The sequence below is a fragment of the Doryrhamphus excisus genome, linkage group LG23 (assembly GCF_037039965.1).
Source record: "Doryrhamphus excisus strain RoL-2023G ecotype Guam linkage group LG23, RoL_Dexc_Guam_v1.1, whole genome shotgun sequence".
Taxonomy (NCBI): Eukaryota; Metazoa; Chordata; class Actinopteri; order Syngnathiformes; family Syngnathidae; genus Doryrhamphus; species Doryrhamphus excisus.
The window spans coordinates 2,337,512-2,352,819 of record NC_136379.1 but is presented as its reverse complement, the minus strand read 5'-3'; the positions used below and the strand labels follow the sequence as shown (position 1 = coordinate 2,352,819).

The following is a 15,308-nucleotide window of genomic DNA, read 5'->3' as shown; positions in this document are numbered from 1 at the left end:
AATCCTAAATCATCATGTTTAGTTTAATAATCACATTTTTATTGTGTTATTCCAGTGTTTAATGTAAAAGGCCACCTGATTAAAAAAAAAGATGTCACTGATTGACACTGAACAGTTATGATAGTGGTTGTGTGGAATCACACTGACAGCTGTTCCTAATGTTCTGCCACACTGTCACAATTATAAATACTTCTTTGACATAACTGAGCAATATCATGTTTGTATTAGATCGCAAAAGCTTTATGTTCTGCATATTTGTGTGCCTGCGAGGGGCATATGCAGTAAGATGGACCCCCACATAGGAGCTCACCACCTTGGATTTTTAGTGAAAAAAGGATGCAGGCATGCAGGCTGAGGAGGAGAACAGGTATATCTGCTGGGTGGACGTCGTGTATTTTTTTTTCTTTTTTGCCCCACCCACCAGCGGCTCCATCCCGGCTGTGTAACCCCTGATTGGCTGAGGAGGGGATGGTGAGGGGGACTGCGGGTCCGCACGCACTGAGAGCTCGGCTCTGAGCTGCTGCGCGTCCACCAGTGTGCGTCAGTGAAGCGGGAGGAACACATGTTCGAGTCCGCCTCTGGATGATATGAGCTGCTGAGTGCTCTAGTGTGCACTCAGTTGTATATGTGTTTTTGGAACGGGATTCTTTATGGATATTTGCTATTTTTTCCAAGTGTTTTGCAGTGGAAAGTGACAGCTGTAAGAGTTGATTAGGGGATGTAAGAGGAGCAGAGTAGACATTCCTGCAGCGGCAAAGCAAAAATCGGACTGTTTTTCCCCCCATGACTTCACCTCTTCTTATTTGAAGGAAATGGAACCTTTGCTTTGAGGTGAGGCGACTTTTTAGCCTTTTGCGTACTTGCCACTGTGGATTCCCGGAGCCAAACGAGACAGGTTGCGTGATGAGGACATGCACAGGGGCACTCGCACAGTGAAATCACTGCAGCCTGCCCTGCACAGCGCACAGCCCCGCCGTGAGCCCTCGCTGCTCCACACCGGAGCGGATGTACCACTTTGATAGATTCAAAAAAAGAAAACATTCGTCTCAACACTTTTTTTGTGAACATGATTGAGGAGATCCACGATCGCGAGTGTTAATCAAGCTCTTTGTAACTCAACAGGTCCAATCCAAAGCCTGGAAATGGAATTAATTCATGTAATTGTGCTGCTGCTCTTGTTCTGGGTGTGCGCCGAGGCTGTCATTAACCTTAAATACGGAATAAACGAGGAGATGAAGCCCGGCTCCGTGATTGGGAACGTGACAAAGGACGCGCTTAAACAGGGATTCCAAATCGCGCCGCAGCCGCCCTACTTGCGGGTCATCTCCAATTCGGAGCCGCGCTGGGTGGAACTGAGCCCAGCGGGGATTCTTACCACGCAAATGAAGATCGACCGGGATGTAGTGTGCCGCCAGAACCCCAAGTGCATTATTTCTCTGGAGGTGATGTCAAACTCTATGGAGATCTGCGTCATCAAAGTTGAAATTGAAGATTTGAATGACAACGCGCCGAAATTCCCCACCAGCCACATCGACATTGAAATCTCTGAGAACGCCTCCCCTGGGACCAGGTTTCCCCTGGAGGGGGCTAGCGATCCGGACGCGGGCATCTTCGGCGTGCAGTCCTACTCGATCACCCCCAATGAGCTCTTTGGACTGGAGATAAAAACGAGAGGGGACGGCTCCAAGATTGCAGAGCTTGTGGTGCAGAAATCACTAGACCGAGAGACTCAGTCCCACTACAGTTATGAGATCAGCGCAGAGGATGGAGGAGACCCGCCAAAAATAGGCGCGGTCCAATTAAACATCAAAGTCATCGACTCCAATGACAACAACCCTGTTTTTGACGAGCCTGTGTACACCGTTAATGTCATGGAGAACTCTCCCATCAACACTTTAGTCATAGATCTAAACGCAACAGATCCAGACGAGGGCACCAACGGCGAGGTGATGTACTCCTTCAACAGTTACGTCACCGAGAAGACGAGGGATGCTTTCAAAATTGATCCCCGCACCGGAATCATCACTGTCAACGGCGTTCTGGATTACGAGACCACCCAGATCTATGAGATTGACGTGCAGGCCAAAGACCTGGGTCCCAACTCCATACCGGCTCACTGCAAAGTCACCGTCAATGTGATGGACACCAACGACAACCCGCCCGTCATCAGCCTCCTGTCCCTTAACACCGAGATGGTGGAAGTGAGCGAGAACGCCCAGCGTGGCTACGTCATCGCCCTGGTGCGCGTCTCTGACAAGGATGCCGGGGCCAACGGTAAGGTGCAGTGCCGGCTCCAGGGCAACGTGCCCTTCCGGCTGCAGGAGTACGAGAGCTTCTCCACCATCCTGGTGGACGGACGGCTGGACCGGGAACAGAAGGACACGTACAATCTGACCATCCAGGCCGAGGACAGCGGCATCCCCCCCCTACGAGCCACCAAGTCGCTGGTGGTCAAAGTGACGGACGAGAATGACAACCCTCCTCACTTCCTCAAGCCACATTATCAGGAGATGGTGATGGAGAACAACTTGCCCGGTTCCTGTCTGCTGGCGGTCTCGGCAGAAGACCCCGACCTGGGCATGAACGGCACCGTGTCCTACTCCATCGTCCCTGGTGAGATTAAACACATGGACGTCAACACGTACGTGAGCATCAACCCCTCCGGCCGTATTTACTCCATGAGGTCATTCGACCACGAGTACACCAGAACGTTTGACTTCAAAGTCCTAGCCAGAGACAACGGCAATCCGTCCTTGTCCAGCAACGCCACCGTGAGAATCGTTGTGCTGGACGTCAACGACAACACCCCCGTCATGACCAACCCGCCTCTGGTGAATGGCACCGCCGAGGTGTCCATCCCCAGGAACGCCGGCGTGGGCCACATGGTCACTCAGGTGAAAGCGGATGACTATGACGAGGGCGAGAACGGGCGCCTCACCTACACCATCTCTGAGGGCGACCGGGCCTTCTTCGAAATCGACCAGGTCAACGGCGAGGTGCGCTCTACCCGAATGTTTGGGGAGAATGCCAAGTCCACATACGAGATAACGGTGGTTGCCCGCGACCATGGCAAGCCCTCACTTTCCGCCTCGGCCTACATCGTTGTGTACCTCTCGCCGAACCTCAACGCGCAGGAGTCTATCGGACCCGTTAACCTGTCCCTCATCTTCATCATCGCGCTGGGCTCTATTGCAGCCATCCTCTTTGTCACCATGATCTTTGTGGCTGTCAAGTGCAAGAGGGACAACAAAGAAATCCGGACGTATAACTGCAGGTACTGACCCACTTGTGTTTTTGAGTGTGTGTGAGTGTGTGTGTGTGTTGCATCCCCTGTGCTGCTCTCAAGGCCTGGCTTGCAGGTTTTTGTCTCTGATTCCATCAGAGGTCCATTGTTGCTCCGTGATTTAATCTCTCCTTTGTGACCAATTGGCTCATAAATATGACTGTCATGTTCAATTTGTGGGCGTGTTGCCGGTCAATTAACGCCCTGCTGCTTCAGTGACGGACATTTCTTATTTAGCTGTTCCTCATTGGTTGTTATCAACTTTAATCTGCTATGATTATGGGGTAGCGCTTCACATCGACGCCCCGGCCTCCCCTCTTTTCTGAAAATGTGGTTCGGACGGTCTCAAATAAACAACACTCAGACCATGCTATTTATGACTTTCTTGCTAAGTTTTTTTTTTTTTTTTTTTGTTCATCAATCTGTAATCAGGCCTGGTGCCACATTAACATTATGCATTTACATATAGATTGGATTTGAGACTTCACCTGCAGCCATAATCATATTTTGCTTCAAATTTTATTGTGTCAGTTTGAAAGTCAAGTTTTCAAGTCCTGTTTTAATAAGGCCAAAACAGCAGAACATCACCTGCTTTTTACTTGTTGCTTGTCCATTGCTTGGTTTAATGCACTCACTGACCACAACATTAGGTACAACTGCACAAGAGCTGTGTCAAAACAACACTGGCGGTTATTTTTTGGCTTATATATTTTTTATTAAAAAAACATTACATTGAAGTACATTACATGTTTACACTTGCACTATTCAGCATGTCTGAAAAGGAGCTGGAAGAATCACAGTGTGATACAAGCTATTGTATGATATGATTTATAGAATGATAAGATAATAATGTTCAGTTTTAATACAATACACGTAATAATATGTTTATTATTGTGGTTGTGAACTCGTCAATAGCATTTTTTGCATTAGGGCTAACTATACCTAATGTTGTGGCTGTTGAACATACACAAGCATATTAAAAAGCAAGAGTGTCCAAAATGCGGCCCGGGTGACATTTGTATTTTCTTTGTTGGACCAGAGCACATTCTAAAGATAAAATTCAATAAGAAAATTAAACATTTATCAAATAACAAAAAACAGCAGCAACGGAAAACTCAGCTGTAATTTTACATGAAACAAGTCAAACTAGTAAGAGAGAAAAATCACAAGAAATAGTTTTAGTTAATGTTAATGATGATGTTGTACGACGAAAACTAACATCATATAGTTGGAATGACATAATATTACGAGAAGCAAATGTATGAAGATTATGTAAGATAGTTGGCTACACGGTGGTTGAGTGGTTAGCACGCATGCCTCACAGCTAGGAGACCCGAGTTCAATTCCGCCCTCGGCCATCTCTGTGTGGAGTTTGCATGTTCTCCCCGTGCATGCGTGGGTTTTCTCCGGGTACTCCGGTTTCCTCCCACATTCCAAAAACATGCTAGGTTAATTGGCCACTCCAAATTGTCCATAGGTATGAATGTGAGTGTGAATGGTTGTTTGTCTATATGTGCCCTGTGATTGGCTGGCAACCGGTCCACAGTGTACCCCACCCGAAGACAGCTGGGATAGGCTCCAGCACACCCCGTGACCCTCGTGAGGATAAGAAGATAAGAAATAATGATAATGATGAGAATGTATAATATATTGATAATGATAAGAAAATGAATGAATGAATGAATGAATTAATATATGTACAAAATATTGAAGTGGCCCTTTGTTCCTTTCATTTTTCAGTATGTGTTTGGTCACCCTTGTTGTTAAAGCATGGTTCACACATTTAAATGAAACATTTCTCCTCCGTAGCAGCTTTGACGAGAGCCTTGGATAAATGTAATGTAAATGTATGCAAAAATCTTAATGGAAACGGGTTATTAAGGGTTAAAAATTGTCAATACAAATCCTGCTCCAAGTGGAAACAATTAACAACTGTAGACATGCAGTCTTCCCCCTGCTGGGTGCGATAATCAGCCGTGATGCGATGTGTGTCCTTCTTAGTCAGGCCCCACCTTGACTATGAGGAGCAGTTATCACCAATTGATTGCTTGTTCCAGAAACACTTCCCTTCCTACCCGCTTCCCCACAGATTTGCATTCGGAAACAAAGTAGAGCGGCTGGCATCATGGTAAATGATAAACGAAAACGAGGCATTTGCAGCTTCCCATTTTTTTTTTCTAAATCAATGGAAAAGGGAGTGATGGCGGAGGGCGGTAGCTCTTTTCAAGATGCAATCTGAGAGAAAAATGAAAGCAACAAAACAATAGAGCTTTTTAGCCTGCCTGACTGTAGAAGTGTTGGAGGATTAGAGTGAAGAAACAGAGGGCCAGTGGGGGCGACAATCACACAGACATTCCACACTAGACACCGCATACCATATGCTGCACACTGCAAAGATATAAATGGCATCCTTTAAAGTTAATGCAAGGAAAGGAAACGTTGCAGTTTAGATAGAAATAATTACGTATAGTCACTTTTGTAGCGCACATAGCATCTGTTTCTCCTGCGGAAATATGCAAGCCTGTGTGAACAATTTGCCATGAGATGCAATTGATGAAACACAGCCTAGTAAGCTGCCCGTTTGCTATTACTTCAGTACTGCACTCCACTCCATTTTGCTCGTATGCTTGCTTGATAGTCAAAACCGTGTGGCTTGTGTGCTTTGGTTATGATTGCATATACCGGTAGTGCTGCTCTGTACTAGTGTCACTTTGTATGCTGTTTTTTTTGGCACGTTTGCATATTGTCTGCCTGTTTGTGACATGTCCCATGTTGAGCATGCAAATGCAAACATACAAGAAATGGCGGATCCACTGCGGTCTCGGGGTAGGGCTTCCCTTAAAGGCTGGCTTATTCGTCTGTGTAGTCAATATGTTTTCCGTCCGAACACTGTTGTGAACCGTTGCGAATTTTACATCATAAAACCGAGGGCAGTGTTTCTCTGTGAGCAACCATGACCCAGCAACTTTGTTGACTAATCAGCTTGCTGTTGAGTAAACGAGTAAATTAAGAGAGATGGAAAGTATTATTAACAACTGGAACTAATCAATTTGTTACAATAGTCACTTATTGCAAAGAATCAGAAGAGAATCAGAAGAGAAGGTGTTTTTCAATTCGGTTCAGAATTGCACCAAGTTCCCATACAGTACATATCTCAGACTGTTCAAACTGTCACAGTTGCACTTATCTGTAGGACTACAACAAACAATGATTAGATGGTCGCGGGTCAATTAATCAGCGATTCATTAATTAATTGTCACAACTTTATTAGCCTGCATCATTGTACAAAAAATGAATCAAACTGTGACTTTAAATCCTAGTATATACCGAACCGTGTTGATGGATGACCGGTAGCTTACTAATCACAGTTCCAGTCACTGATACGGATTTTGAAGGCGGAGAAAGCCAGCGTTGCATATGCCGGAGCATAAGCCAACCCTTAAGAGTGCTGAGCCACCCCTAGACATGAGAAATTAGCCTTTGGACCGAAACCCATGCTTGTTTGACTGTGCAACAGGAAGGCCAAAAGAGAGCACTGCTTTATTGAGTCTGTTCAGTTTCTTCTACTTGCGCAGAGTGGCCGAGTACTCCTACGGAAACCAGAAGAAGTCGAGCAAGAAGAAGAAGCTGAGCAAGAACGACATCCGTCTGGTGCCACGCGATGTCGAGGAAACAGACAAGATGAATGTGGTGAGTTGCTCCTCGCTCACCTCCTCGCTCAACTACTTCGACTACCACCAGCAGAGCCTGCCGCTGGGCTGCAGGCGCTCCGAGAGCACCTTCCTCAACGTGGAGAACCAGAACTCACGCAATGCCGCTCCCAACCACGGCGGCTATCAGCACCAGTTCACCGGTCAGGGCCACCAGCAGCCAGACCTCATCATCAACGGCATGCCACTGCCAGAGGTGAGAAACCATGCACAGTGCAAAGGCCACAGAGCAAACAAAATGTAGACTTCTGTCAAGGTCTGTTTGATGCTGCTTGATAGTCCAATGGGGATGGTGAGATGCTATTTGACACATTTTGACACATCTCAAGTTCTGGTGATATTTAGCACTCCATCACCGCAAAGATTGTGCTGTCAGTGAAATGTCTGCCTCTCACTGATGGAAGGTTAAGCTATTTGAAATGGCATGTGTTCCTGCATGCCAGTCCATCTGAGTGAAATGTTGGAGGCATTTTGAGGGGATACAGAAGTTGACCCGAGAGGAAGGCTGCGTTCACACTTTGGGGCTTGGTACTCTGGTCCGGATCTGTGATTAAAAACTAAATACTCGGAGCAAACTTTGGTGCACTTCACCAAAGGTGATCATCAAAGGTTGTGCAGTAAAGAACATGTGCACAAAGTGAGGACTTCAGCACCTTTCTGACATATATTTGACACAACTAAAATATTGCCGTCTGCTGTATTGTATACATAGTTTACCGTGATAAATAGGGGGATACATTTTAGCTCAAGTGAACAAAACCACAGAACAAACCCAAGTGTGAACGCAGCCTGAGAGCGTTCTTGCATGAAAGGAATGATTTTGCCTTTTTCTGGTTGTTGCTATGCGAGTCTGAGCAAGAATATATATCGATCCAGCTAATCAGCTCCATCACACGTCATTTCAGGTGCTAGCGGAAAGAATAATCACTGCCCAAATTGCCTAAATGCTTTTGTTCGGGTGCCGTCCATTTGGCAGAGCAGGCGTGCGGCATTAGCGCATGGCCGCCCTGCGCAGCCAGCCATTGAATTACCCTGACATACCATGCACGGCTCCAGCAGAGCAGAGAAGGTCTGACGAGAAAGGCTATTTGAGCTGACAGCGTATGTAGACCAGCTGATCTTTATTTCATAGATTTTCCAATGTATGAAGCGCTTCATTGGATTCTTTGCACTGCACACCTCTTTTGTCGTCGTGACCCACTTCTCCTGAATCCCAGTAAAACATTTTATACATCTGTGCTTTGTTGTCGAGGAGGTCATGTGATTCTTACAAGCAACCGCTGACAGTGGTAATTGATGATTCCAATTTCCCTTTGACATTCATGGAGAGGAAGGTTGGGGTGTCACGGAGAGAAGTGACTGGCCTTAAAAATAAGAAACACAAAATGGTTATTGATGTATTGAGCAGGTGATCCTGAGATATTCAGGCACCGATGGATGCAGAGAGGTCAATGAGACCTACTTACAGGCATGCTGATTTACTGGGCCTGTCTGAGCTGCTTCTGAGGGACTGTGTGAAGAAGATAGCGAATAAGGAATGATATTGGCGGATATCTGGAGATTCAGCAACGACCTCTGGAGTTAGGTTTTCTGGTATGGGGGAAAAAAAAAAACACAGATATGGATTGTGTTTGAGTACAACCTTCCCTTTTCAGCAAGCGTTTTATTACATTGTCTCAAAGGAAACAAGTATAGAAGTGGACATTGGATATACCTTAGAGTAGTCAGTGTACAGCTTGTAGAGTAGCTGAGATTGAGGGAAGACCATTATTGTCTAAATAGCTAAAAACTCAAGATGTCCAGCATGTAATTTATGTTTCATCTCATTCATTCATTCATTAAATAAGCTGTCTTCGGGCGAGAGGCGCCAGCCAATCACAGGGCACATATAGACAAACAACCATTCACACTCACATTCATACCTATGGACAATTTGGAGTCGCCATTTAACCTAGCATGTTTTTGGAATGTGGGAGGAAACCGGAGTACCCGGAGAAAACCCACGCATGCACGGGGAGAACATGCAAACTCCACACAGAGATGGCCGAGGGTGGAATTGAACTCGGGTCTCCTAGCTGTGTTTCATCTCACTGAACCACAATTCCCCAGTGCTGGCAGTACTCGAGCTGCATGAGTGCTCCACCTAAATATTGACTCTTAGAACACAATTTGGACTATGATATGAATTTACGTGTCACCAGCTATTGAGACAATATTGGCTGTGTTGACTCATTTTCAGTGGATAGTAATTCCATAGTGCTGTACAAGCTGTAAACTGACTACTCTAAAGTATTTCCGAGTTTACTTTCTATCGGGAGAGAAATTGTAGAAAAGGACAGATTTTGGGATCTTTCATTACTTGAAACCCATGTGACCCGAACTGTAATGCTTGGCGGAAAAGTGATTGAATTTTGCAATCATTCTATGTTATATGTGCACATAAAGTTTTGAAATGTGTAGACCTTTCGTCAATGTTGGCGTATTTGGAGATACTTGGTAAAAATATGCCACTATAAAACAGTGCATGTACGATAACACAGAGAATCTCATTATCGTAAAAAGTCCAATTCATCCTGAAGTAGACGGCAATAATATGCAATGCTAAGCATTCGGTATCCAAAAGAAAAATACACAGTCTGGATTTGTGCACTGCGGCAGCCTTCGTCTGTATCTTAATCATCCAATAAAAGCACATTTGCAGCTGGATTAGCTGAGCCTTGATTTGCCGAGGCTAATGAAAAAGTAGAGCAGTAGACAAATAGGGTTCGATTGATTGTGATAATCTTATATGCAAAGCTGGGAGGCGTCTTGATGGAGCGATGCGAGGGCAAACAGAGCGAGTGAGTGAAGACTGGTGAACGAGTGCCAGTGCCAGGTGTCTGCGCCAATGTTGTCTTAGAGACGCTTGATTGGCTTGGCTGGGTTAGGGGTGGTCGAGGAGTGGGAGGGGGGGCTGCTTAGCACGCAGCCTCCATCGCCGGGTGCTTCTCCTGAAGTTGACAAGCATCTCTTTGAGCTAGCGAGACCGCGCTTTAACCTCTCTGGCGACGTTACCTTGGCCCGCTGTGACATCTGCCGTTGATGGAAGCCTTACAGCACGGAACAAATGTTGCGTTAAATATAACTGATGGATAAATGGTGAATAAATAAGCGAAATGATGATACTTTGTTTGACATCTGTATGACATTCAAATAACCTTGTAAACCTTTTACAGCATTTGAGTTGAAATAACTATACAGTCTGATTGTAGAAACGTGATTTGGCACTTGTATAGCATTAGATTCATGATATACAATTGGTGTATATATTACTGACTTGTGTGACTTGCACATTGCGCCGGCACATAACAAATCAGGAAACAGGAATCAAATAATGACAGCTGATGAGGAAGCACTTGAGTCACCTCTTGACCTTAGAACCTTACACTCGGTGCGCTCTTGTGATCAGTAAAAACATTTTCATATTGTAATGGTGATTCTTCCATGTCTTTACATCACAGCAGGGCTTACTTTCACAATCATGATTCCCAACGTCTGCTTTTGTTACAAGCGTTGTGTGCTGTACGGTCTTGATCAGCGCAGTTATCACGCCATTGTTTGCCTATGTGGGCCAGGCAGCATCCTGTCTGCTTATGGCAGCTGCTGTGAAGTCTTTCCTGCTTCACACTAAGCAACACACACACACATCTTGCACTCTAACAACAGACCTGGCCGAGATAACAGTGACAGGTCTCCCCCAAGGCCCTCGTACCTGCAATTGTGTGTATTGTATTGTCCCCAGTGACAACGTGTAGTGTTATATACCTCCACCCTCCCGTCCATTGTTTTTGAAGCGCGTCAGCTGTGAGATGTTTGTTCGCGGTAGATATGAACGCTCGCAGGAGAATAGAGCTGTCTTCTATGGCTTAATTATAGTGAATGACTTGCTGGGAGAGACAATTATACAGTATAGGAATGGCCTTTGGCTACAATGTGTTTTTGTATGTCTTAGAAGGCTTCTTACACCTGTGATTCCACATAATGAGCACCTAGCGGGAAGATAAGTTATTCTACTTTATTGATTCATCTCAGCCAGGTGTGTGTGTTCCTTTTTTTCTCGTGTTTTAAACAGGTAATTAATCAGAGAGGCTGGCAAATGAAGTAGAACGTCAGGGGTTTCAAACAGATTGATCATCAATAGAACTCCCCCTATTCACCGTTTCATTAAAAAAAGTTATTTTCTACCATTTCGTTACATTTTGGATTAATCTATGGAATTATTATCTTAAATACGATTTCATACGGTTATTAAACTTTCCTGTGTGCTGGAATGCTGGAGTCTTTGGCGGGTTACACCCTGGACTGGTTGCCAGTTAATTAAATTTTTTTTCGGATTTAGCACCTTTTGGCTGAAATGATGGATTTAGCGCCTTTTGGCTGAAATAAATTTGAAGTCACCTTTAACTTCTTCAATGGCATTGTTGTAAAAGAATGTAAGGTGCTTTAATGTGCTATGCTAATATAAATAAAATTTAAATAAAATGATAAAATTTAGTTAAGATATTATAGCACACATTAACATCATCCACATTCCATGATGATCAGCTTTAACACAACTCAACATACCCAATTATACAAGACAATGGTACAAGACATGTCATACATTGCAGGTGCATTCAACCTGTAGGCTGCAGAAGAGCGACACATGAAAAATAACAATAATAAAAATGTGATTAAAAGCAGTGCTCATATTTGACTGCACCATGAAGGTGACAGTGACAAAAATCATCTCATTACAAACTCTTTACATTGTATGTTTTTTAGTACAAGTAAAATAATGTTTCTCATGAAAGTTGGAGGTGTCAAGGTAGAGACATGCCTTTTATGGCGTAAAGAAAACTTCCATGTTACAGAATACTGTAAAAACACAATTTGTGTTCTCCTGAATTGCATAACATACTGTAACTATCATATGTGTACTTAATGTACACAAACAAAACAGGATGTGCACTGATACTGGCTTTCTGTATGTGCAGTGCCAATTGTATTCTTCTCTCTGATTGGTCAGATTATCAATAGATGGGAAACTTGGGCCAATCAGAATAAAGAATAAAGAAAGGGATTTAGCTCCTTTTGATTGAAATCTGAAATGGAAATAGCGCCTTTTGGTTGAAAGCATAAATTTCATATCACTTTTTTTCATATTTTTTAAAATGATTTCAAGACCAAAATATGTGATTTGGATACACATGACAGAGGTCTATTAAACTCATGAAAAACATGCAACTTAGTGAAAATTGGATTTAGCGCCTTTTGGTTGCAAGCTCTTCAAATATAGGTCGTTCAGACGATTCATTCAAAGATGTTGTGATGAAATGTAGTATTCTGCACTGGTACTGGCACTAGATATCATTAATGTTACTGTAATACACACCATAATCCCAAACACGAGCTACTGTTGCGGCTGTAAGTCACGCCAAGCTAAAACTCAACTCTGAACCTCAACGTCACTTTCTGTCCACTCCCCATGCAGCTCCCCTAAGATCCAGAACATATTTACAGCAACACACACAACTTATTTAAGTCTTAAATTGCTTATTTTCTCTTATTAAGTCTACTATATTGGGTAATATGAGTGTAAAAGTGACTGCAGGTTATTTCTGATGGCGCTAATAAGATCTAGAACAGGGGTGGGCAAACTACGGCCCGGGGGCCACATCTGGCCCGCCAAGTGTTTGAATACGGCCCGCCCAATCTTTCCAAAGTATTTCATTTAAACTCAACATACAACCTGGCATCATGGCCTGAGCCAACCTTTTGATGGTTTTATCAATTTCGTTTTTTGACATGGTCTGTTGTTTACAAAGTGCTCCTGAAAAAAGGGACACAAGCACATAATAATAATAATAATAATAATAATAATAATAATAATAATTATTATTATTATTATTAGATTATTATAATTATTATTAGAACTATTATGATTATTATAGTTATTATATTAATGCTAATTATTATGTTAATTATATATAATATCATTGTTATATTTGCATATTTTACATAATAATAATATAATAATTATTATTTTAATTTTATTGTAATTATTATTATTATTATTATTATATTTTATTATTTTTAAAATATTTAAATATAAATATAAAATAATAAATAATAATAGCAGATTGCATGACAATTTTACAGATACAATAATACCAGGTGGACTGTTACGTGTAATATATATAGTCCCCCCTCCCTGTAAATTTTGTCATATCAATGCGGCCCGCGAGTCAAAAAGTTTGCCCACCCCTGATCTAGAAGGTTGTAAACAGCGTTACTATGTTCTAACTACAAACCTATTCTATTAATAAATCAGGAATCTTACTTCACGGAATGTCACTCATCACGGTCGGGTCTGGAACCAGTTAACTGCAATAAGTGAGAGACTACGATCTTATAGTAATAACACTTCTACTACAACTAATAATAATAAATACTACTACAAAGACTACTAATAATGCTAATCAGGGATGTCTGATATTATTGGCTACTGATAATTTATACAATGCAAGCCAATATTGAGATTTCTTTTTTTTTAACGAGCAAGTTTTGGTTGGAGCCATCAACAAACAACTGTACTCATTAGGATTACTGTTAATTCAGAAAACTCCAGAATGAGATATGATATGATCGGTATAGGTTAATATTGGAATGGGAAGTTGCCAGTTGGAGAATATTGGCATATCGGTTATCGGAATAAAAGCCAATATCGACATCCCTAATAACACTATTGTCACGGTACAGCATGTCTGTGTTGCGGTGCGACCCCAGGATGCAGAGAGCAGGACCAATAGCTGGTAAATAATATTTATTTTCGCTATAATAGCAGCAGCAGAAAAAGGCAACTCAGGTAGCAGTAGGACAAACTAACAATGATCCCACAAAGGGGAGATGCACACACCTGAACTAAATACAAACACAAATTAGGGACAGGTGTGAATGATTGGGGCAACGAAGGAAGACAGGGCAAAGTAGGAAGTTCCATACAAAATAAGGGTGTCACAAATGGAAACTAAAGCCCAGACAGGAAACACAAAAACTGTCACGAGGGAACCCACACAGGGCGTGACAACTATAAAGCAAATGTATACATTGTATTTTGTTATGAAAGTTATAATAGCAACAAACCACTTGAGCTATTTTATTTCTAATAATAATATATACTAACATTTCTAAAATGCATTACTAATGCATTAAAATGCATTTAATTGGAGAATCACATGATTCTACTGCTTCACACAGTTTGTTGTTTATTTCAACTTAACTTTAAAGTTGTCATACATGGTCCCCTGTCCTGCAGTGGACTACATACTGCAAGAGTATATATACTGTAATATTCACATTGGGATGCACGCAAACATCCAAACATGTCCCACTGAGCGAGAATAGACACAGTGCTGTTATTCACGTAATTGCAGTTGGCCTCCTTCATGACTACACACACACAAGCACACAAAAAAACTCTGATGTTGTCATTTCTAACTAGAAAGGAAGGCATTTTCAATGATCAAACATTATTGTGATTCCTGCATTTAAAGTGTCCTTTTAATGCTGTCCTATTTAATATCGTTGTTGCTCCCTTGTGCTTAATATACAGTTAACCGTAAATGTTGCTGTTATTGCCGCAAACGAGTTATACGGTGCTTTAGAGTAGGTGCTGGGTGGGAAATATACGGTTTATCTCAACAGTGCTTCAAACGAGATAGCCAATCAATTTGTCATTGTAGTGAATTGATGCTATTAGCCTTGTTTTCACACTATTTCAGACAGAGATGGTCAAAAGTTTGATTACAATACAGTGATCAAGAGTGAAATGCGAGGTTTTTTTTTTACAAAAGGTCATAGAGCAAGCAGGGTTATTGGTCTTTGCTGAACTTGTTGTTATATTTCACTTTATGTATGTAGATTTGGGATGGTTCTATGATAGCTTTCATGTTGACTGTTGACGTTTAAACAAGATGTTACTTCATGTGGCTTGGAATATGAAACATTTAATTTCCAAATATTATTTTTTTTATATTTTTTTTGTTTGTAAGGCAGAGATTTTAGAGATGGCAGCGATTTTTCCAAGTGTCAGTGTTCATAAGGTGAGCTCAGCCATTGCCTGTCAGGAGTGAATGAACATTGTGTGACAGCGGTGCTCTTTCCGCACCAGAATAGGTTTTGACCACACTTTCTCACCTCTGCTGCTAATTCTGCCCTGTGTGGCCATTTTTCTGCCTCAGTCAACCTCAATATGCCACCCGCAACCCTCAGACCCTCGGCTAGGACATTTGAAG

At 42.6% G+C, this 15,308-nt stretch overlaps 1 protein-coding gene across 4 annotated transcripts in view; it reads left to right on the top strand.

Annotated features, from left to right (window-relative positions):
* Positions 1 to 461: 461 nt before the first annotated feature.
* pcdh19 (protocadherin 19) overlaps positions 462 to 15,308 on the top strand; it is a 75,903-nt gene continuing 61,056 nt past the window's right edge. Inside the window, exons 1-2 of one of the 4 annotated variants that reach the window (XM_058074683.2) lie at positions 462 to 3,274; positions 6,859 to 6,973. In XM_058074683.2, coding sequence (XP_057930666.2) covers positions 1,143 to 3,274; positions 6,859 to 6,973 — 2,247 coding nt within the window. In that variant the 5' untranslated portion in view covers positions 462 to 1,142. Of the gene's footprint in view, positions 3,275 to 6,840; positions 7,190 to 15,308 lie in introns of all 4 variants that reach the window. The other 3 variants (XM_058074682.2, XM_058074681.2, XM_058074680.2) reach the window with 3 other exon arrangements.